The sequence below is a fragment of the Elephas maximus genome, chromosome 8 (genome assembly GCF_024166365.1).
Source record: "Elephas maximus indicus isolate mEleMax1 chromosome 8, mEleMax1 primary haplotype, whole genome shotgun sequence".
In the NCBI taxonomy this organism is placed as follows: Eukaryota; Metazoa; Chordata; class Mammalia; order Proboscidea; family Elephantidae; genus Elephas; species Elephas maximus.
The window spans coordinates 89,719,760-89,743,281 of NC_064826.1; the positions used below are offsets into that span (position 1 = coordinate 89,719,760).

Genomic DNA, 23,522 nt, shown 5'->3' on the forward strand with positions numbered 1-23,522 from the left:
TGGTTATGAAAAAGCCTTGCTTTCACTTGCTTTCTCATAGCACTTTGCTGAAACTATTAAAAAAAAAAATGCCCTGGGTTAGAAAATGTTTCTAATATTAAGACATTATCTCTCCACTTTCCCAAGTGACAGGAATTACCAGATCTTTGATTACAGTGTGACTTTCTTTTTTTTTTTTTTTGTAGCTAACTAACACTTCATGCCCTATTGAGAAGTAATTCTATTAAATTATTAAGTGGGATATTTTCAGAATGAAGACAAAAGGAGTGGAAGAAAATAAAAAAAGAGTAAAGAGAATAAGGAAGAAAAGTTGAAAGGAAAAGAAAGAGTGAAAGGGAAGGAAAGGAAAAGAAAGATGATAGAGGAAATTATACTTTGTGTAAAAAATTTAATAACAAAAGAAAACATAATTCAACTTTATTTTTTAAAAAAATTTTATTGTGTTTCAGGTGAAAGTTTACAGTGCAAAAATTTATACAGAAAATTGAAAATTTTATATACAATTTATACAAAAATTTATACACAAATTGTTTTGTGACATTGTGTTCCAATCCCCACAATATATCAGCACTCTCCCCCTTTCCCTTTCCACCTTGGGTTCTCCATGTCCATTTGTCCCATGTCCTGTCCCTTCCTGCCTCTCTTCTTTGCAGGTGTTGCCCATTTGGTCTCAGATACTTGATTGAACTAAGAAGCATGCTCCTTCGCTTGTGTTATTGTTTATTTTATAACTCTGTCTAATGTTTGGCTGAAAAGTGGGTTTTGGAAGTGGCTTCAGTTCTGAGCTAGCAGGGTGTCAGGGGGCCATAGTCGTGGCGGTTCCTCCACTCTCTGACAGACTAGTAAGTCTGGTCTTCTTTTTTTGGAATTTGACTTCTATTCTACATTTTTCTCCTGCTCTGCCCAGGACATTCTATTGTGAGTCCTTTCAGAGCAGTCAGTGGTAGCCAGAGACCATCTAATTCCACCAGCTCAGGCTGGTGGAGGCTGTGGTTCATTAGTCCTTTGGACTAGTATTTTCCCTGTGTCTTTGGTTTTTCTTCATTCTCCTTTGCTCCAAACGTGATGGGACCAACAGATAAATCTTAGGTGGTAGCTAGCTAGCTCTTAAGACCCCATACTCTACTCACCAAAGCAGGATGTAAAATGTTTTCTTTATGAACTGTGTTATGCCGGTTGACCTAGACGTCCCCTGAGACCATGGTCCTCTGCCCTCAGCCTCAGTAACTCGGTTTCTCAAGGTACATGAATGTATCTAGGAAGCTTCTATGACTTTGCCTTGGTCAAGTTGTGCTGCCTTCCCTTGTATTGTGTATTGTCTTACCCTTCACCAGAGTTGACATGTCTACTATTTAGTTAGTGATTTTCTCTCCCCAACCCCACTCATCCTTGTAACCATCAAAGATTGTTTTTCCTGTGTAAACCTTTTCTTGGGTTTTTATAATAGTGGTCTCATATCACATTGTCCTTTTGTGATTGACTTATTTCACTCAGCATAATGCCCTCCAGATTCATCCATGTTATGAGATGTTTCACAGATTCATCATTGTTCTTTATCATCGAGTAGTATTCCATTGTGTGTATGCACCATAATTTGTTTATCCATTCATCTGATGATGGGCACTTATGTTGTTTCCATTTTTTTGCTTTTGCGAATAATGCTGCAATAAACATGGGTGTGTGCATATGTCTATTTGTGTGATGCCTCTTCTCTTGGATATATTCCTAGGACTGGGACTGCCGGATCACATGGTATTTCTATTTCTAGCTTTTTAAGGAGGTGCCATATCGTTTTCCACAGTGCCTGTACCATTTTACATTCCTACTAGCAGTGCATAAGAATTCCAATCTCCCTGCAATCTCTCTGACATTTGTTATTTTCAGTTTTTTTGATTCATGCCGGTAATATCGGGGTGAGATGGTTTTTCATTGTAGTTTTGATTTGCATTTCCCTATTGGCTAATCGACTCGACGGCACTGGGGGCTGGGGTTGGGAATGGCAAATGATCATGAGCATTTCTTTATGTGTCTGTGGCAACTGCGAACCAAAAGGTCAGTGGTTTGAAACCACCCACGGCTCTGCAGGAGTAAGATGTGTCAGTCTGCTTCAATAGACATTTACAGCCTTGGAAACCCTATGGAGTTGCTATGAGTCGGAATTGATTTCATGGCAGTGGGTTTGGTTTTGGTTTTTCCCCATTTAATGGACTTTCATCCTTTAGCAAAGATCAGCTGACTATAGGTGGGTGGATTTACATCTGGGTTCTCTATTCTGTTCCATTGGATTATGTGTCTGTCATTGTACCAGTACCAGGGAGTTTTGACTGCCGTGGCTGTATAGTAGGTTCTGAGATCAGGTAGCGTGAGGCCTCCTACTTTGTTCTTTTTCTTCAATGCTTTGATTACCTGGTGCCTCTTTCCTTTCTATATAAAGTTGGTGATTAGTTTTTATATCTTGTTAAAGAATACTGTTGGTATTTGGATTGCATTATATCTGTAGATCTCTTTGAGAAGGGTTGATGTTTTCACAGTGTCGGGCCTTTCTATCCATGAGCATGGTATATTTTTCCATTTATGTATGTAGGTCTCTTTTGGCTTCTTGCAATAGTGTTTTGCAGTTTTCTTTGTATAGGTCTTTTATGTGCCTAGTTAGATTTAGTCTTAAGTATTTTATCTTTTTAGGAGCTGTTATAAATGGTATTGTTTTCCTGATTTCCTTTTCAAAGTTCTCTTTGTTGGTGTATAGGAATCCAATTGATTTTTGTTTGTAGATCTTGTATCCTGCTACTCTGCTAAATCTTTCTATTAGTTCCAGTAGTTTTATTGTGGAGTCTTTGTGGTTCTCTATGTATAGTATCATGTCATCTGGAAACAGGGACAGTTTTACTTATTCTTTACCAATTCAAACGCCCTTTATTTCTTTTTCTTACCTTATTGCTCTAGCTAGGACTTCCAGCACAATGTTAAATAGGAGCGGTGATAAAGGGCATCGTCCTTTTCCCATTCTCAGGAGGAATGCTTTCCCTGTTTCTGTTGAGAATAATGTTGATTGTTGCTTTTGTATAGATGCCCCTTATTATGATGAGGAATTTCCCTTCTATTCCTGTTTGACTGAGAGCTTTTAGGACTTTATCTAATGCCTTTTTTGCATCCATTGAGATGATCATGTGATTCTTCTGTTCTGTTTATGTTGATTGATTTTCTAATGTTGAACCATCCTTCCATACCTACTATGAATTCCACTTGGTTGTGGTGTATTATTTTTTCGATGTGATGCTGAATTCTGTTGGCTAGAATTTTGTTGAGAATTTTTGCATCTATATTCATGAGAGATATTGGTCTATAATTTTCTTTTTTTGTGATGTTTTTGCCTGGCTTTGGTATCAGGGTTATAGTGGCTTCATGGAATGAATTTTGGAGTATTCCCTCCTTTTCTATGCGCTGAAATAGTTTGAGTAGTACTGGTATGAGCTCTCCTCTGACCAGGGCTTTTTTCGTTGTTGTTGTTGGGAGTTGTTTTATTATCTCTTTAATCTTTTCTCTTATTATGGGTCTGTTCAGATTTTCTACCTCAGTTTGTGTTAGTTTAGGTAGGTAGTGTAGGTAGAAATTTGTCCATGTCCTCTAGGTTCTCAAATTTGTTGGAGTACAGTTTTTCATAGTATTCTGTTATAATCCTTTTTATTTCATATGGCTTCATATGTAATCAAAATAGTAACCAACATTTCACAGCACTTTACAGTTTACGAAGTCCTTTCTCAAATATCACCACATTTAATCCTCTTAATATCCACATGAGGCAGATACTGGTTTTGTCCTTAGTCTCTTTTTATAGCAAGAAAAATAATGTTCAGAGATGTTAAGTAACTTGCCCAAGGTCACACAGCTAGTGATCTTCTAACATAAAATCTGCCCCCCTGGTCACAATGTTACGTTTACCACAGTTAATGTAGTCTCACAAACCAAGGTTAAAAGCAAAATAAAACCTTAAATTTAAAAAACAAACAGAACAAGCACAACCCAAATTTTAATACAATTAAAATATTGCTATGTAAGTTAGTCAAGGTTTTTGGTGTTGTGTGTCTTGGTTTGGCATCTTATTATGAGAAATACTTAGTTGGGAAAGGAGATTATATGGTATTTGATGTAGTTAATGAAACAGCCTTGCTTTCTCATGCCCTCTCATAGCTCTTTGCTAAAACTATTTAAAAAAAAAAAAAAAAGTTGCTGCCTTATTGAGTTGACTCTGACTCGTGGCGTCAGAATAGGACTGTGCCCCATATGATTTTCAGTAGCTGATTTTTTGGAAATGGGTCACCAGGCCTCTTTTCCAAAGCACCTCTGGGTAGACTTGAATCTCCAACCTTTTGGTTTGCAGCCAAGCACATTGACTGTACCACCCAGGGACTCCAAAACTACTTTATGACCTTTAAATTCTACTTCCCACCATAGACTTCTGTATGGATCTCACCTCCCTGTTGGACCATCAGTGCTCAGAGGCAGGGATGATTTTTGGGTGGCCTTCATGCTCCTAGCATGGGGCCTAATGCATGGTAGGTGCTCCGTGACTCCGGCAGGAAAGAATGAATGAATGAATGAGTTCAGTGTCTTTGGTTTCTGATCCTTCCCCTCCACGCATACCCAGGCTTAATCACATTTGAACAAGGTTGGTGTGACGGGTAATCAATCACTGTCCTAGGCCACTTTCCCTGAAGCAGCCTGAGAACAATGTCCTATGAGGAGTCCTTGAATTCCCTCCGTGGGAGCCACAGTTTACCCTTGTGGATTTGGGGGGCAAGCGTCTTCCCTCCCCCTTTTTTCAGCCCCGCAATAGAAATATCTGATAAGCCACTCTCAGTGTCCCCTTTGGGTGCTATGTATACCTTTTCTCTCTTTTTCTTTCCCTCTCAGAAGAATACTGGTTCAGGGTGTTGCCCAGGATCTGACCTACAGCCCCAGAGCAAAGAGACCACATTCATATTTTGAGAAGGTTTCTGGGTTTTAGAGAGCAGGGGCATTAAAAAAATCCTCTTTGCCTTTCCATTCTAATTTGAGTGTTGACTGAAAAATGGTGCTGTTGTTTGGGGGCCTGAGCCCTGGGGGATAAAAGGAGCTGGTCCCTGCATTTGTTTATTGATAGCAGGGACTTCTGATGAATTGGAGTTTGGGCCAGTGTTAACCTCTTGGGGGCTGTGGTTCAAGGAAAAGGCCTTTTCTTTCCATGTTCTTTTTCCAGGGGGCTTAGTAGATTTGTAGGCTTTTGTGAGAGATTCTTTTTTTAATAGGAAGATGAGGAAAGATATTAAGGACTTTTCTAGTTTATTAGATAGTAATATACAGTGCGTGGAAGTGATTTACTAATCTCAAAATATAGCGTATTTCTGCTCTTTAAAATACAAGTTTAATGAGACGTAACTGTGACAGACCTTGTGCTGAGAGGTGGACTTACATTTTTTGGTTCTGCCTCCTTGGGAGCTCGATACCTCCTTCTGTGCTACACCAGGAGCTGGACATCAGTTCTGAGTCTTGAGCTTGTTGATACAGATGAAATTATCTCTGTAATGTGTCTCTATGTGTGAATACACACACACACACACCAACTTCTCAATAAGAAAACAGGCCAAAAAATAAAGTTAAAAATAAGTAAATAAATACGAAACACATGCAAGTATTTATAAATTTTTTTTTTTTGGCCTGTTAAATTTTCTTGTTAAGAAGTTGATTAGGAGGCAAATAAATGTCCCCTTAATAAGTAGTCCATGAGGTCATGGCTGTTCATGCCAGCAACATTAAAACAGAATTTAGAAGCTTTTTGGGTTAGTGTTTTCTACTAAAGTCTCTCTCTCTCTCTCTCACACACACACACACATCCCTCCATTTGGTGGAACTATCCTCAGCGCTAACGTAGCGTGAACAAGGTAGTGACTAGCAGTGAGAACGCATCTGACCAGAAGCCGTATTTCTACCTTGGCCCCAGGCTTTCTTTTGCTACTGTTAACACTGCTTAAAACCACGTGGTGAGTTATCTAGAGAGTGGGGACTGTAAGCAGCCAAGCTAGATAATTCATCTTTAAAAAATCCAGTCTAGCGTACACTAGCTTACTCATCTCTATGCTGTATGGCTAGAACCTGAAAGTGTATGCTTAGTTAAAATTTTGGCAAGAGCCTCCTCCCCACCCTTGCACCAAGTAGGAACGATAATTTCACATCCTTTTTTGAATATTCATCAAGTTTTTATGAATCTAGCCTTGTCCTAAGCTTAACTTTGAGTTTTTTAGAGGTCTTTGAAAAATATGAAAAGGTAGGCATACATTTATTTCCTTCTTTTCGTTTCCTCTCCAGTACGCTTTGTTTTTCTCAGTCTTCCTATTCTCTGCCTTTTAGTTCTAAACCAGGTGGAGCGGGGTAGAGGGCAGTGGGTACACGTAGGATTTTTACTCTTCCAAGGCTGCACTATTGGCTGTCGGGGCAGGAGTCTCCGTTGTTGCACAAGACTGCCCATGCTGCACACTGCAGACTATTTCATATCCCTGACCCCACTGGCTAAATGCCATGGTGACCCCTAGTAAACTAAACCAACTAAAACGAGTCCTCGCATATTTCCAGATCCCGTTGCTGGGCCATGTAAGGAAATGATAACTTCTCCAGGAAGGCAGATGAAGACATGCCTTTTGCTAACATTTAGAAAGGGAACCTTATTAGAACGAGGACTGAATCTTTTGGTGACATAAGATTTTTGCCTTGCCATGGTCCTGATCGTGCTGTCAAATGTCCAGATGTTTGCCATTCGTGAACATAGTGAAGCAAGTCTTCGAGTATATTTTTACCCTGTATCCAAATGACAACATGAGCTATAGGAGGCTCTGTGCATAGCTGCTGGCTGCTTCAGAATAGAACTTGGGAATGCTTGGCTTTCTGTAAATCATCTAGTTTGATAACATCATTTTCAAATATCTCTCAAGTCAGTAATAGTCATGAGATTTCATAGTAAGATGGTACCAGGTCCTGCAGAAAGCAGATCAGTCTGGCACGATCACCACTGTGTTTTACATACAGTCTCACAGTTTTGAAAAATTCTCAGGTATTTTGGTTGAGTATTACTTCAGCCCATACATTAATTAGGTGGACCAAAAGTCTATTGTTGCTGAAGACATAAGAATACTCATATAGAATAAAGATAGAAAGAAAACAGTTCTATCCAATAAAAATCATTTGAATGTATGAAAAGAAAACCAAGACCAAAAAGGTATGAACTTCCACATATTTTAAAATACTCATTTTATATAAAAATAGTTTCAAAACCAAATGCATCCAAAATGTATTAAAAATGATCTAGAGGCAGAGTAGTCCCATTTGAGAAGGCGCGACAATTCTAAAGAGATGAATTTTACTGTGATTGAGCAAAAAAGGCGAAGGAAAAACTGTACTGCTGACTTTTTTCCTGGATTTTCTGAAGGAAGCTGTGTTTCACCCAGAATAAAGAATATATCCAGTTGTCCATTCGATTTCCTTGCTATCATAACTTGTCCTCTCAGGATTTATGGGGCAATTATTTAAATTGTAATGAAGAACTTTCTGGAAAGGTAAAGCTGCTGATGTCAAGTTAAACCCCTGCCTGATCATCTTTTGTTCCGATTTTACTTCTTTTCCCTTCCCTTCCCTTGTTTTCTCTCCTGTTTGTTAGTATTGGGAGCAGGTGAAAGGAACAGAGTTTGTACCTTTGACCGTGTTTTCTGAGGTTATGTTCCGTCCCTTTAGAAACCAGCCAAGTGATTTGGTTACATTCAACATTTCCTTCAAAAACCCGAGACTCTTTATGCTAGTGTTTTGCTGACCACAAGCATGTCAAGTAAACTTTTCTTAGAAATGGGATGTGTCCTGCAAGAAATGTATTATAGTAGATGGAAACAATGGGAGGAAAAATAACCCGAATACACACACTCAAGGTGCGAACATACCCCCAGTGACTTATTCAACGTTGCACCTCTAATGCCTAATGCTGGCGCTTAACAATATGTGCTGAACTATTGAACCCATAGATAGGAAAGTTATAAGACAGGGTTGTCTGAAACGTAAGTAGAAATTAGCCAGTAACTTTGAAAAGAGGCTTCATACCCAAAGAAACATATGGAAAACTTAAAGAAAGAAAAAACGAAAAGAAAAAGGAATCTAACATATGAAAACCCAATCCCACTGGAATGTTTTTCCATACACAGTATAAACACCACATAAATAAAACCACAAACCTCTGCAGAAGTGCATGGGGGACGTGAGCCCCCAGAACTCCCTCCTGTTAGGGCCTCCTTTGGGAAGGAAGACCCGGGTTAGTTTCCAGAGAAAAGGCTGCTGGGAAATTCTTCCCCCGGGTCTCATTCTAAAGGAAATTCTGACTGTCCCTTAGCATAATGCTTCCATAAAGATTACAGCCAAGAAAACTCTATGGAGCAGTTCTACTCCTACACGCATGGGGTTGCCATGAGTTGGGATCGACCCCATGGCAACAAGTTTGGTTGTGGTTTAGCATAACACTGTGTGATAAATAATCCCCAAATACTTTCCCATTCAGGTTGTAGGATTCAGAACTTTTGGGATACAAGTGGTTGATGGTGAACATCTTTTAAGGACAGTGAGCTTTTTCTGATTTGAGCAGAATAATATTTAACAGCAGTGATGTAAAGTTCAGGACTTCCAAGGGAGAATTCTGGCTGTAAACGGCCTGGTAACACATCCCATTCATGCCAAATTCTGGTGAAATTTTCACCCATAAAGGACAGACATACCTCCACTAGACTCTTGGGCTTGTTCCCTGTTTAAATCTCTGGTTTGAAAACTTTGTGCGGCATTCAGACGTTTCAAGCTTGAGGGCTGAAATGTCACTTTTAAAGCAGGGGGTTAAAAAGGTCACACAGCTGCAAATAATAATAGCCCAATGAAATTCAGATTCTAACTGCAGCTCACTTCAAGAACAACACTGAAACAGGAAACAAGCCTACTAGATCTTTTTACCAGTAAGGCTAGTAAGAACACTGCTGATAAAATGAGAGAAAGTCAAAGAGACATACAGAGACAGACAGACAAAGACAAAGGCATACATAGCAAGACAAATACACACAGAGAGAAATAGACATTTAAGGGAGAAAGCATACGCACAGAAAGACAGAGACACTCAGAGACTCACAGAGACAGACCCACAGAATAATTTTCTAGAACTGAAATTCAAGGGTGTTTATTTTTCTAACTGAAGTTATAATAGTCAAGTTTGAAAAATAAATATTTGAAGCAAAGGGTTTATTTTTCTCTTATTTTGCAATTAGCTCCCATTAGTTCAAATAAATACCTCTTTGAATCATTTTATACCCAATTTGCAGATAAGCAAATGTGGCAGTGATAGGTTAATACCCCTCCCAAAGAAATAAAATTGAATATGTAATTCCTTTCCAACAGCGAGCTGTGTATTGGGAGAACCATCCTGTATCCTTACTTTTTTTATATATTAAAAAAAATTTTTTTTTAAACCAAATCTGTTGCCATCAAGTTGATTTTGACTCATAGTGACCCTATAAGGACAGGGTAGAACTGTTCCATAGGGTTTCCAAGGAGTGGCTGGTGGATTTGAACGGCCGACCTTTTGGTTAGCAGCCATAGCTCCTTGCTTTTAAGGTAGAGTCAGGCATCTTAGAATAAAATACATTTAAGAGGGTGTTTTTGGTGAGTTTGTGTTGGGCTATTACTGTGTGTGGCTACTTGCCTTTCCACAATATGTTAAGAGAAACTTTTTTTTTCCCCAGAAACAAAAAGTAAAAATTGACTATGCCCTTAGTTAACCTAATTAGTAAGCACTTTTGTTCCCACAGAAAGTAGGGCTTAATAGGAGTGTCACACAGTGTGACTGACTCAAGATGCTCCTGTTTGTCTGCTGTCTTTCCTACTTCAGGAAGGAACCATTTCCTCTCCCAGAACCTTCTCAGCAGTCTAGTCACCTCAACAAGGTACCAAGGTCTGTCTGATGTGAGTCCTGCCAAGAAGGCACTTTCCACGATCACCGCAGGGCAATAAATGCCAACAGATGTTAACATCACTACTAAAATTCAGACACCCTTTCTGATCTGTAAACGTATTCGTATCTAGGTTAGCAATATCAGAGCTGATGGGGGCATATCAATATTGTTTTTAATGCTCATTTATATTTATAATTTCAGAAGAGTGCATTCCAAACTTTCAGATTAAAAACATTTTCAGTGTTTTACTGTTCCAGATCCCATGCTAGTCACCGTACTCTCTGCTGCAATGGACGAAGTTAGTGCCATTACGATAATACTGGAGTTGGAGGTTAATGAAGGATCGGTAATGGCTTCCCATGATTTAAACCTATAGACTTTTAGATGTATCACTCTTGCCTGATTACAGCAAACTGGATAATGTAGATTTTTCCCTCTGGGTTCAGTTGTTGCCCTTAAATTGATAATACATATTTCTAGTATTTTGTGTAGAGTATCCAAGTTTTTAATATTTGCTTTTTATGATGTTTGAAATGGTGATTCCAAGTATATCCCTAAATGCCTGTCAAAACATTTGAATGGATTGCATCAGCCACTGAGGAAAGTTTCCATTTTAGACCAAGAGGGATTTGTGGGGTGAAATGCTCAACAATGAAGCAGATTCTTGCTCAGTGCAAGGCAAGGCCAGAGAGGCCCAGTGGCAGTTGAGGGTTTGGATTGTAAATCAAGCCTGTCATCTCCTTGTCAACTACGAAAAACCTCGACTGGCTTTATGCACTATTAGGGTTTGTTATTAGGGTTTTGTGTTCTGTTCCAAAAATTCTAAGGGACATTAGGCTCATGAGGCATTCGTTCTAAGTGAGTATTGAATCTGAACTTTGGAATAGGGGAAATTAAAAACAGTACTATGTAGAGACAATTAAATGATGAGACAATATTCGCCACAATTACAAGGTTATGGGATCGCTCAGTGTTTCTCAAAGGGTGGTCTCTGGGGGTCATAAGCAACCTGCAGTAGTTAATAGAGGAGTCCCTGGGTGGCACAAATAGTGATTCAAACCCACCCAGAGGCACCTCGGAAGTAAGGCCTGGTGATCTGTTTCTAAAAGATCACAGCCTTGAAAACTCGAGGAAGCAGTAGTTCTACTCGGCACACATGGGGCCACCATTGGAATCGACTCAACGGCATGGCAACTAACAACAGGATTGTGATGATTCAGGATTCATTAAGCATCCCACAAATATTTATTGAACGCCTATTATGTAACCTCCATGCAGCGGAGCTTGGGGTATGGTGGTTGCCAAGCAAAACTTGGTTCATTAAAAAATACCAACCAGTAAAACAGCTGAATGGGAAATGAGAGAATGAGGCCCAGCTTTTTTAGACCAAGTGCAGTGCAAACTGACTAAAACCATGTCTGAGTAATTACCCGCACCAGAGGGATGATAAAAGAATATATGCAGGGCTTTAGTAGGAATCTGTTGGAGGGAATAATTATTACAATATGTACTGGAAAAGAACCATAATGATAGATCATAAAAATAGACCACGGCTCTTAACTAATTAATCAGACCAGATCACACTAGTTGATAAAAGTAATGAAGCCTGCGTGGTAGAGTGGTAGCCTTTAGTAAAAAACTATTGCAAACACCTACACAGAAAGGAAGGAGCAAACGCATGGTTTTTGCAGAAGGATAATATGGGAACCGCAGAGCGTCAGACTAAAGCAGTTGAGGTTCACACACTGGTATATACACCCACGCACCTCAGACCTTATTAATAACTTAAAACTTCTTTTATTTTTGCAACTGCCATTTTACATGAGGACTTTCATTCTGATATTATGTTGCCAAAACATATTTGGTCTGCAGGATCCATTTTGTTGCTGTTAGTTGCTGTTGATTTGCCTCTGACTCATGGTAACCTTGTGTAGAACAGAACAAAATGCTGCCCGGGCCTGTGCCATCTTCATGATTGTTGGTATGCTTGAGTCCACTGTTGGGTGTCAATCCATCCCCTTGGGGCTTTCCCTTGTTTTCATTGGGCCTCTACCAAACATGATGTCCTTTTCTATTGATTGGTCTTTCCTGATGATGACATGTCCAATGTAAGTGAGTAAAAGTATTGCCATCCTCACTTCTAGCAAACATTCTGGTTGTATTTCTTGTGATTTATTCATTCTTTTGGCAATCAGTGGTATGTATATTCACTATTCTTTGCCAACATCAGAGTTCAAATACATCAATTCTTTTGTTACCTGTCAGTTTGTTGTACTGTGGTGGCTTGCATGTTGTGATGCTGGAACAAATGGCTGATATTTCAAATACCAGCATGGTCACCCCTGGTGGACAGGTTTCAGCCGAGTTTGCAGACTAAGACAGACTAGGAAGAAGGACCTGGTGACCTGCTTCCAAACATTAGCCAGTGAAAGCCTTATGTATTGCCACAGAATTGGATCTATGGCATGTAATAAATTGATTAAATTGGGTTTAAAAAATAAAATAAGAGAATGATAATAGTAACTCAGTATAACGATTGATGACTGAAGTCTAAACTAGTTGAGGGTAGACTCTGTATTTTTCAAATTGTGTCTCCTGAGGCACGATTTCTGTTACTGACGAAACTCAGTGGATATCAAATTAGATTATTCTTATTGCTGTAAATAAAACATTCACACCATGAAGACTCAGTAAAACAGAGTAAATATATAAGGAGAGACCTTGTTCCATCTCTAAGCACCGGCATCATAATCTAATTCCATGTTATTTCCTGCAGCTCATATGCAAATTTTAATCAATAATTATGATAAGGTAGCTAACGATGATATCCAACAGAGTTGCTAACCTGTTGCCATTATTGGCTTGGATGTATGGGGATTATCAGCATTTTGATGGACTAGGTTTGAAACAGAGTTATGACTATGGTAGAAAATGACTTTCTCCCCATCTTAGCTCACTTTGGCACGTCAGTGAATCTCTTTTAACCTGCGGCAGTAGCATTTCCAATCTTGACTACTTCTCTTGGTTGGACATTGATCTAATTATTATCATTAATTACTACTTTCAGATGTAGGCCATAGACACATAAGTGTGGAACTTTCCCATTCTACCGTCACGTAATCTCAGTATTGGTTAGTAAGAGTGGCATTCTTTCATCACTTCAGCAACTAAAGCTCTTAAGTGGTGTCCAAGAAAGACTCAACTTTATAGCAAATTCTCTTTCCTAAGTAGGGAATGATTAATATTAGAATCAGGTTTTAATAATGCTTACCCACATCTTTCCCACCCCAAACACAAACAGACCTTTCTCCATAATTTGAAAATATTTTATAGGCCCCTAACTGATCAATATGACACAGGACTGTGGGCGTTGAAGACTGAGATCCATACCCCGCTTGTAAAGGAGGGGAAATTGAGGCCGAAGCAATTAAACCATCTGGCAGTGGTCACTCAGATCACGCCCACAGAGGCAGAGAAGTTCCAGGAAAGCACTGAAAATTTTTTTTACTAGAAAAACAAGGCATATTTAATAAATAGATAACCCAATAACCCTGTTCTTTATTCTGTCTTGGATCAAAATCATTTTCTCGGCATTAAAGTCACCCCTTATTTTAAGACTTAGAAGTAAGTTGTCAGTATCCACAGGGAAGAGGACGGATGCTCCATGGTAAGTGATGGTAGAAGCAAACCAGGAGTAAAGTGTGAGGAGTTATTCTAATTACTTTCCTCAGACAAGGGCAAGTGGAAGAAGACTCCAAATATCTTCCTCTAAATAGAATAACAGTAGTAGAGTTTAAGCGATATTCTTGATACAGGAAATCTCTAAAATTATTCTAAGTGACTGTGTTTATAGCTGATCAGTGGGAACTCATTCTACATTCACAGTGAAAAGGGCTTCCCTTTGCGAAACTTGTATGACCATGTGAGTAAAATGTGAAGGCCATTTACATTTTTAAAAATTTGTTTTGTTTTTAGTATCTGACTGGTAGTGTTGGCTAAGGCAAAAGTTTTCACTTCATGTTTCAGAAAAGTGGAAAAATGCACGTATTTGCCTAAATAATGTATGTCAAATACATTAGTATTTTGGATGAAGGATGTACAACGTAGAAATTGATTTTTGTTCAGAGATAGTAGAGCTTCCTTCAGACAAGGAGTGACTCTTCCGTGAGCTGAAGCAAACCCCTCTCTTTCAGGGACACAGGCGCCTTGGGGGCCCTTCTGGGATCACCTATACCTACCCATCACCATTGAGTCTATTCCAACTTACAGCAACTCTGTAGGATAGAATAGAACTGCCCCATAATGTTCCAAGGAGCAGCTGGTGGATTCAAACTCCTGACCTTTTGGTTAGCAGCCAAACGTTTAAACCACTGTGCCACTAAAGCGCTGACCTACACCTAGCATTATTTTAAGGAAGTAAGTTGTTTCCTGTGCTCAGAGGAAAAGCAGCACATTTTAGTTCAGCAACACAGCCGTGGTCCATCAGCAGCATATTTAACTTATAGTAACTCAACTCTACAAATTGACAAAAAGAAAAGTATGTTTTAAATTGTGTAACTTAAGTTTGCATAGTACTTTTTAGGGTATTTGGTATTTGGTAAAACGTTACGTTCGTGTACAGACTGGTGACCACAAAATCATATATATACTGTACTATCGGTTTTTTGGAGGGGGGGAATTTGCAAAGGCAATTTTGACTACACTCAATTTTTGCCTAACATCCTCACCTTACGACTTAACTCCTACATAAAAAATGACTACACTGTAATTTAACAGATGACTGAGGCAGGAACTTAAGGTTTTCTGTCTGCAAAGCTACTCTGTTTCTGATAACTTATTGTCCTAGTTATCTAGTGCTGCTATAACAAAAATACCACAAGTGGATGGCTTTAACAAAGAGAATTTATTTCTTCAGCGTAAGGTAGGCTACAAGTTCAAATTCAGGGTATCAGCTCCAGGGGAAGGCTTTCTGTCTCTGTTGGCCTTCTCATCAATCTTCCCTAGACTAGGAGCTTCTCTGCACAGGGAACTCAGGTCCAAAGGATGTGCTCTGCTCCCAGCACTGCTTTCTCTCTCTCCCGGTACCCTTTCTCTTTTCTTTTGTCTTTTATATCTCCAGAGATTGCCTCAAGACACAATCCGATCTTAGAAGTTGAGTCCTGCCTCACTGACATAACTGCCACTCATCCTCCCTTATTAACATCATAGAGGCAGGATTTACAACATATGGGAAAATCACACAGATCCAGGAATCATGGCCCAGTCCAGTTGACAAACACATTTTTGGAGGGACATAATTCAATCCATGACACTTATCTAGAGCAGCAGCCTTATTATAACATTCATTCCAAATCAGTATATAAGACCAAATTTACAAAATTACCAAGGTAATTTTTTTTTTTGCATTTTCTGATTTGTATTTACTCTCATATAACTGAGATAACTTTGTTGAGGGATCACAAAATGCCTGAGATGAAAGGGAATTTAAGACCATGCTGTATCTGTTAGTAACACCGAAGTTGCTGGAGTGCGAAGTTTAACATGTCACTCAGAATGGGTCCTCACACTAAGGGTTACCCAGTCATGTCTCCCTCTCTTATTATCCTAAGTCGCCAACCCCAAAGGCTTTCAGCGGGACTCAAAGAACACCAGTGCACAGTTTGCCTCAGAATCTTCCTGTACTGATGGGGGTTTACTTGGTAATAACACCCACCAAATGGCTTTCCGTGGGCAGGACTTCTACTGCAACAGTCTCATGGTATTTTTCTTTCTCAAAGTCAGCATGCACTCAAGAAAGTATAGTAGGAACTCAGAGTGCAGGGAGCCGAATGCACTTCAGCAAGGCAGGACCTTGTGTGTATATTAACGTTTTTCTTACCTAATTTAGAAATTGGGCGGAGAAGAGGGCTTTCTCACGTTCCTCAAGTAAAAGCCAGAGATACTCATGCGTTTCTGTTTTCCTTCCTCCCTCTCCCCCACCCTTCAGATTTATGAGGAATCCAAGATGAATTTGGAGCAGGAGAGGCCATTTGTCTGCAGTGCCCCAGGCTGCTCCCAGGTGAGTGTGAGGACCCCGGGCGGCACCCCTTTCTCCTCCCCAGGGAAGCAGCTCTCTTTTTACAGTCCTGCCTCCTGTGGGTGACTCTTCTTCAGCAAGATACCCGTCACCACCATCTTCATAATCGTCACCATCTTTATCATTATGATTATTTTCCTTTTTGAGTAGTTCGAGTTACTTCTGTCCCAGCCCCTCAAATATGGCTGAGTTGGCCATTTCTACTCATAACTTCCTTCTGGAAGTAAGCCAGACTCCTCCTGCCTACAGCTGTGCAGGACTGTTGTTTCAGAAAGGCGGAAGGAGGCTGCCGGCTTGTACAATGACTCTTTGAATACCGGGCCTTTGAATTGTTTGTGAGATATTTTACCGCCATAGACTGAATTTTATTGCTTTGTTTTCCCCTTTGGGTAATATAGCCCCATGATAACTTTTATGAGGGTAGTGGTGGTTCAGTGGTAGAATTCTCACCTTCCAAGCGGAAGACCCAGGTTCGATTCCCAGGCAATGGACTTCATGCACAGCCACCACCTGTCTGTCAGTGGAAGTTTGCCTGTTGCTATGATGCTGAACAGGTTTCAATGAGCTTCCAGACTAAGGTGAATAAGAAGAAAGACCTGGCTAGCTACTTCTGAAAATCAGTCAGTGAAAACCCTGTGGATGACAAAGGTCCTATCCAGTTGTGTATGGGGTTGCCGTGAGTCAAGGGCTGACTCCATGGCAGCTAATGACAACAACGTAACGTTTCTATAACCCCCAATTTTCCCATTTATCTGAATTTTGAGAGGGAAAGTCGGCCTGCTGTGCTGGATTAAACCTTTTTTAGCCTCCAGTGGTACCTGTCAGGTGGAATTGTTATGAGGATTAGATGGGATAATGCCCTTAGAGTGTTTTGTATAGGGCTTACACATAATGTGTGCTCAATTAATGTGTTGTTGTTGCTGCTGCCACTGCTACTATTATACCAGAACCTATCTTTTTGAAAGAAATTGGAAATAGCCATCACCTAAAATCAAAGTTTTCCGTTTTACCTCTAGAACCTGATAGTGACTTTCTCCACATTTGACGCTTGGGTTATCTCTATATTCTGGTCTTTGGAAAATTGAGACCAATGACCGCATATGGCCACTCTCATGCCAAGATCTTCACTTTAGCTTAGACCTCAGAGCACATGCATATTTCCAGTGGTGGGCAGTTGGGCCGTCTTTCCCTAAATTACCCAGTAACTTCAAGTGAAATAAAGTCTCACTCTTCTGAATGTTTATGTGATGGGCTTGGCAGTGGCATGGAACAATGACTAGGAGTCGGTGAAGAGAAGAGGCGACACCACTTGAGGACCCTTCTTATTATATCTTCTTAGTTTATGGAGGGTTCTTGGAACCATCTGGAAGGAAGATACTATAGAAACATTAGGCATTATTGCTGGTGCAGTCTTGAGGTGTTGCTGATCTTAGCAGCAGCTGATGGAGCAAGCAGGATCCTTTGTTCAAGTCTCAGCAGGTTTAACAGGAGCTTTTGTGTGAATGTTTATTTCCAACCTACAAATAAGCAAAGCAGAAGATGAAACTATTTTGAAGTACAGTTATTTCAAAACAAATTGATTTTGGAGATCATTTTGAACTAGGAAACACAGATAGATTCAGTGGATAAGTAACTTGGAAAAATCCTGCTCAACCAGGACTAGGCATTGTGAATGCAGAAAATTGCCTTATCTAAGGGAAAACTGATTTGCACTCAGTTTCTTGAAAGAGAAGTCTCTGCAAGCCAAAGGGAATCAAATAATTTGAGTGGTGTGCTTTGCTTTGACTCTGGAAATGTAACATTAAAAATTTTATTCAATTCAAGTCACTCAACACATTGTTCTGAGTTTACTCTGTGCAGGGACTGTGGCTGCCCTGGGAAAAGAGCAGCATGCAGGACAGATATAGTCCTGTCCTCACGGAGCTTCTGGTCTACACATGTAACATGTAACCAAGTGATTAATTAATCGATCAATTAGTTAATTAGGATTTTCTATGAAGGAAGCCACCTTGCAAGAGTATCATAAACCAAAGAAAGAAAGAAAGAAAAAAAAAAAAACAAAAAACAAACCACCAAACCTATTGCTGTCGAGTTGATTCTGGCTCACAGTGACCCTATCGGACAGAGTAGAACTGCCCCATGGGGTTTCCAAGGCTATAAATCTCTATGGAAGCAGACTGCCACAGCTTTCTTCTGTGGAGCGGCTGGTGAGTTCTAACTGCTGACCTTTTCATTAGCAACCAAGTGTTTAACCACTGTGCCACCAGGACTCCTTAAGAGTATCATACAGAGGCTTATTTTACTTGAGGGCTGGGTAATGGGAGGCTCTCCTAAGGAAGGGGCATTTAAGAGAATGGGATCCTTGAGAATCCAGGGCAAGTTAGGGTGCCCAGCAGTGCCAGAGTTATTGACAGTAGAGAAGACCACTTCTAGGAAGAGGTTTTTTACCCGTATCTAAAAAAAAAAAAAAGAAAAAATTTTTTTTTTTTTTAATATTTAAGTAAGTCAGGGAAAAAAAAAAAAAAAAAAACAACTGTGAACAGGCTATTGGACTGGATGGCAAAGTATCCCAGTCTTGGCACTATCACCACTTTGGGCTGAGTAGTTCTTTGTTGTAGGGGGCTGTCCTGTGCATTGTGGGACATTTAGTAGCATCCCTGGCTTCTACCCACTAGATGCCAGTAGCACTCTCCAGTTGTGACAACCAAAAATGCATCCAGACATTGCCAAGTGTCCCCTGGGCAGCAGAGTCACCCCCAGTGGAGAACCACTGCTCTATGGTTTGCATTTTGACTTTAGCCTCTCTTCTTTTTGGGTCCCTTCCCTTTTTGGAATCACCTACTTCTAATTGATGCTCTCCTACTCTATTTTATGTATTGCTATAAGCCATCTTAACTCCTTTTTGGAATCAAGCAGGGTATAAATAAATAAATGCCACAGAGGTGCGGTCACTGGTGTCAGACGCACTAGAGCGGGGGCAGTGTGAGGGTTGAGTGAGGCTGTTGGACTTGGCAGTTGGGTGCTCACTGGCGACCTATGAGAGAGGAGCAGGGGTGGAGGCCAGATTGCAAGGGATTAACGTGTGTGTGGGTGGGAGGAAGTGGAGGTGGAAAGTATAGAGGACTCTTTCAAGAGCCTTGGGCAGTGAAGGGAAGCAGAGTGATCTAATGGTAGCCTCAGAAGGAAGCAGCTTGGGAGAGATTCTTTTTAAATTAAGGGGTAGCTGGGCTGGATTTTGTCAAGAGCAAGAGGCCAGTGATAGGGAAGGAGACAGAATGCCAGCATGAAGGGCCATAACTGAATAGCAAATCCCAGAAGACAGGCAATGGTAGAGGATCCTGTGGAGGAGTGAAGGTGCTTATTCTGAGACATATGGGAATAGGAAGAGACTTCTGAGGTGGAGGTGGTGATAAGGGTTGAAGGAGTATGTTTTGAATGCCCTTGAACTTCTCAGTGAAGGAGCAGGTCATTCTCTTGAGGAGGCTTATGGACTAAAGAAAAGCTTGGACAAACGTATGGGGGAATTGTATCTTACTTTAAGCTACCTCCAACACACATTTAGATATAAAGTTGCATCTAAAACTCACTGTCTGTATTTAATGTGAAGTGTTTCTTTTTCCTTGACATGCTGTTTTAAAAAGATGGTGCATCTTTCAGGTGATGGGGTATTAGAATCAAGGAAATGTGGTAGCTGCCCGGTAGCATCAAGGGTCCCCTGGTGGGATATTAGGAGCTCACAGTTGAGGCAGTCACCACGATCATGACATTGACTTTAGCAACATCCCATAGCCTGGGAATATGCATGGAGGAAAAAAGGCAACTGGGAATAGAAAAGGGGAGTAAATATGGGTGTCAGTGCTTGCATTGAGTTGGGGCATTGAAAGGATTTTCCCTTCTTTTTATCTAATTGGAAAGACACTTGGCTATATTAGGAACGATCTGTGATACCTAGGAGACTTTTGATGTTACAGCTTCTTATACATCTTTGTCCGAGAAGTAAAGAGAAACAACTTCTCTTGCTCTTTCTAAGTGCCCAGAGCCCAGGAGTAATTTCGCTTTTTCTTTTCCCTCTCCATTAACCATGTTTTGAATTCCAGTGGCATCACTGTCAGCTCTGTATTTGTTGTAAACTGTGCATTTTGGTTATGTACAATTTGCTGCTATTTTTCCACCGAATTTTTTTTTAAAGCACGGATGTTCTATATTGTCTGTTTTGGAAGGTAATTATAGTTAATATTAAGTATTATGGAAATGATTATTATTATTTAATAAGTATTCTGGTCACTCTCCTATTTTAAGCCATCTTTTTATGAAGCCAAAAATGGTTTATAGATATGAAATGAAGGATGGTCCCATATTGTTTGTTGTTATATATATATATATATATATATATCACAGAAAAAAAAACTTTTATAAGGCTTTTGACAAAAAGACTGGGAAATTTAATCTATGTCTCTAAGTCGTAGGTAGTAACTGTATCACCTATTTGATGCAGTCATTATATAGTGTCAGAGAACATCAAGAAAATAGATGAAACAGCAGCAAAAGGCCACGTGTCATTATAAAGTAAATGTCTACGTATTCAGAAACCTGGCATATTACCTTTTTTTTTTTTTTTTGCGAATTCTGTGCTCTCCAAATCTTACAATACAAATGGCAAGTAAACATGTGCTATTTATGTGAAGAACTACTTTGACTATATCCCACAGATTCAGCCCAGTAGATTCCCTCATTTTCATGAACACAAAACCATACTGTTTTCAGAAAAGATTTCTACCACATTTTACAATGGTGATTGAAACTTGCCATGGCTGTCCTGAGATACTGGGAAGCCCCAAAAGCTCTTCTAAATTGTCAAAGAAGGATTCAGAAACGTTCAGTAGAATTTGTTGTCTTTCATTGTATTTTCTTTTGACTTTGATAAAACAGATACTCTGGTAAGTTCAGTTATTCAAGACATATGAATCCTAGTCAGGACAGGCAAGGATCTACTGCAATAGCAAATTACCCCAACGTTTCAAGGGAATGGCTTAAAACAACACAGGTGTATTTCTATTGCTCAAGGATACATTTCCACAGTAGGTTGGCAAGAGGACTCTGCTCTTGATAATCCTTCAGAGACGTAGGATAATGGAGGGACCACTGTTTCTAATATTGCAAGTCACCATGCCAAAGGGAAAGTGGGGAACTCTAGAGAGTCTCAAATAAGGAATTTAATGTTCTTGCCTGGGTGATGTGTCACTTCCTTTCACGATTCAATGTAGAGAACTAGTCACATGGTCTCACTCAACCACACCAGGGCCAGGAAGTAGAGTGCCACCATGTGACCAGAAGTCAGACAGCTGAAAATATTTGGGAGCAGTGTTTGTGACAACCATAATGTCATTTTGTGACAATTAAAAATGAAGGGCTGTCTTACTACACTGTACGGAGTATAGAATGCGAAAAATAACTTGTCACGTTACTATAAAATCATATGCATAATCACAAAAAACTCAGATAATGGCTGCGCAAGTTCTTCATAAACACCAATATACTATGCAAATGTCATGGTGTACATTTGTAGATGTCTAAAATAATGGAAACCCTGGTGGCGTAGTGCTTAAGTCCTACAGCTGCTAACCGAAGGGTCTGCAGTTCGAATCCGCCAGGCCCTCCTTGGAAACTCTATGGGGCAGTTCTACTCTGTCCTATCGGGTTGCTATGAGTCAGAATTGACTTGATGGTGCTGGGTTTGGTTTTTTGTGTTTTTTTGCCAAATAATTAAGCATGGCATGTAAAATTCTTTCCCAAAGTCTGACATGGACCAAGATTCTTTTCCTACTTCATGCATTTCTCCGACTTTTGGTTAATCTATAGATAATGTCTAGCATATTTATCATGCCTTAGACTTAATTTTACACTATTGCGTTGAACAGTAACTACTAGAGAAAAGTCCCAGTGGTTTTGCAAAACTCTAGTGCTACTGAGGTCTAGATCCAGTTTCCTATTTTAAACATGATTTTCTTATGTAAAAATGCCATAATTAATTCTTCTTTGGAACTATAAATGAAATTCATTTAAATATTCTTTTATTCCTTAAAGAAACCATCTAATGTTGGTAGGTATTAAGTTAGAGCATGTTCCTTGTTTATATTATCTTAACACTTCCAGTATTGTTCATTACCTCTTCCTGTTTTATATTTTAACTAAACACAAAGTTTAAAGTCCACCCTTTAGTTCCTAAGGAAATATATAGTTTACTGATTAGTCACCACAGTTGGTTGTTATCAGGCACTATCTAAGAAGGAAGGTTTCTGGGTGGCACAAATGACTTGTGCTTGGCTACTAACCATAGATTGGTGGTTTGAATCCACCAGTGGTGCCATGGAAAAAAGGCCTAGTTATCTACTTCTGTAAGATCACAGCCATTGAAAAACCAGTGGAGTGCAGTTGTACTCTGAAACACATGGGGTTGCCGTGAGTTTGACTCATAGGCAATCAGTTTGGTTTCATGTAGGAAGTAGAGGCCTTTAAAAGCAGTTCCCAGAAAAGGTGTGGGGAATCGGAGGATGATGGATGACAAAGACCTCTTATTGCTTACTAGTATTCAGCCGGATGTTTCTGCAACATAGTTAACGTGTTTGGTGAACTATAATGGAAATAAAGATGCGTACATTTGGTTGTGATTCAAAGGAACATCCCAGCACACATTGCTTACACAGAATAAGTTGTAAGTTACTTATTCATGCTTTCACACTTCTTCAGAACTGATTTTTTTGTTTTGCTTGTCAGGTTCTCAAAGCTGAATAAATTTATTTTCCTATGCTGGCAAATATGCACTATTAAACCGAATGCCTCTTCTCTCCCCCACCTTTTTTTTCTATTTGTCGAACAGCGCTTCCCGACAGAGGACCATCTGATGATTCATAGGCACAAGCATGAAATGACGTTGAAGTTTCCCTCAATAAAAACAGACAATATGTTATCAGGTAAGGAGCCATCAGGCAGAGAGGCTCTGGGGGACCAGACCAGTTACATGTGAGACGTTTAGCCTCCCCTTGGTAGCCTGATTCCCACTGGCAAATTCTGCACCTCGGAAATAGACATTTTATAGGGTATAGCAGAGAGGTAAAATAGTACGAAGCAGAAATGTAATCAGCTAATGTAAGGTTCACTCAAATAATTGAAGAGCTGAGGCTTCTCAGTTTCTGGAATGTAACGCATTTATTATCACAAAACTTGGCTCCATATGAATATTTTTTATAATCACGGACCTGTAACCACCCAAGCAACAAATATTAATTGAGCATCTGTGATGCATACTGCACTATTCTGAGTGCCAGGGGAGGTAAACATTGATGATTCCCTATTCTCAGGACGTCACCATATGGTACGTGCGTTGACAGTTTAGCTAAAGTAAAGGACCGTCCATAATATATATAAATGAGTACTGTGAGCAGAAGTGC

At 39.8% G+C, this 23,522-nt stretch overlaps 1 protein-coding gene across 5 annotated transcripts in view; it reads left to right on the forward strand.

Annotated features, from left to right (window-relative positions):
• Nucleotides 1-23,522, forward strand: part of CREB5 (cAMP responsive element binding protein 5) — a 471,478-nt gene that overhangs the window by 65,898 nt on the left and 382,058 nt on the right. For all 5 annotated transcript variants that reach the window (XM_049894543.1, XM_049894546.1, XM_049894547.1 and 2 more), the window contains exons 2-3: nt 15,985-16,056; nt 22,952-23,045. In XM_049894543.1, the coding sequence (XP_049750500.1) occupies nt 16,003-16,056; nt 22,952-23,045 (148 nt within the window). In that variant the 5' untranslated portion in view covers nt 15,985-16,002. The remainder of the gene's footprint in view (nt 1-15,984; nt 16,057-22,951; nt 23,046-23,522) is intronic.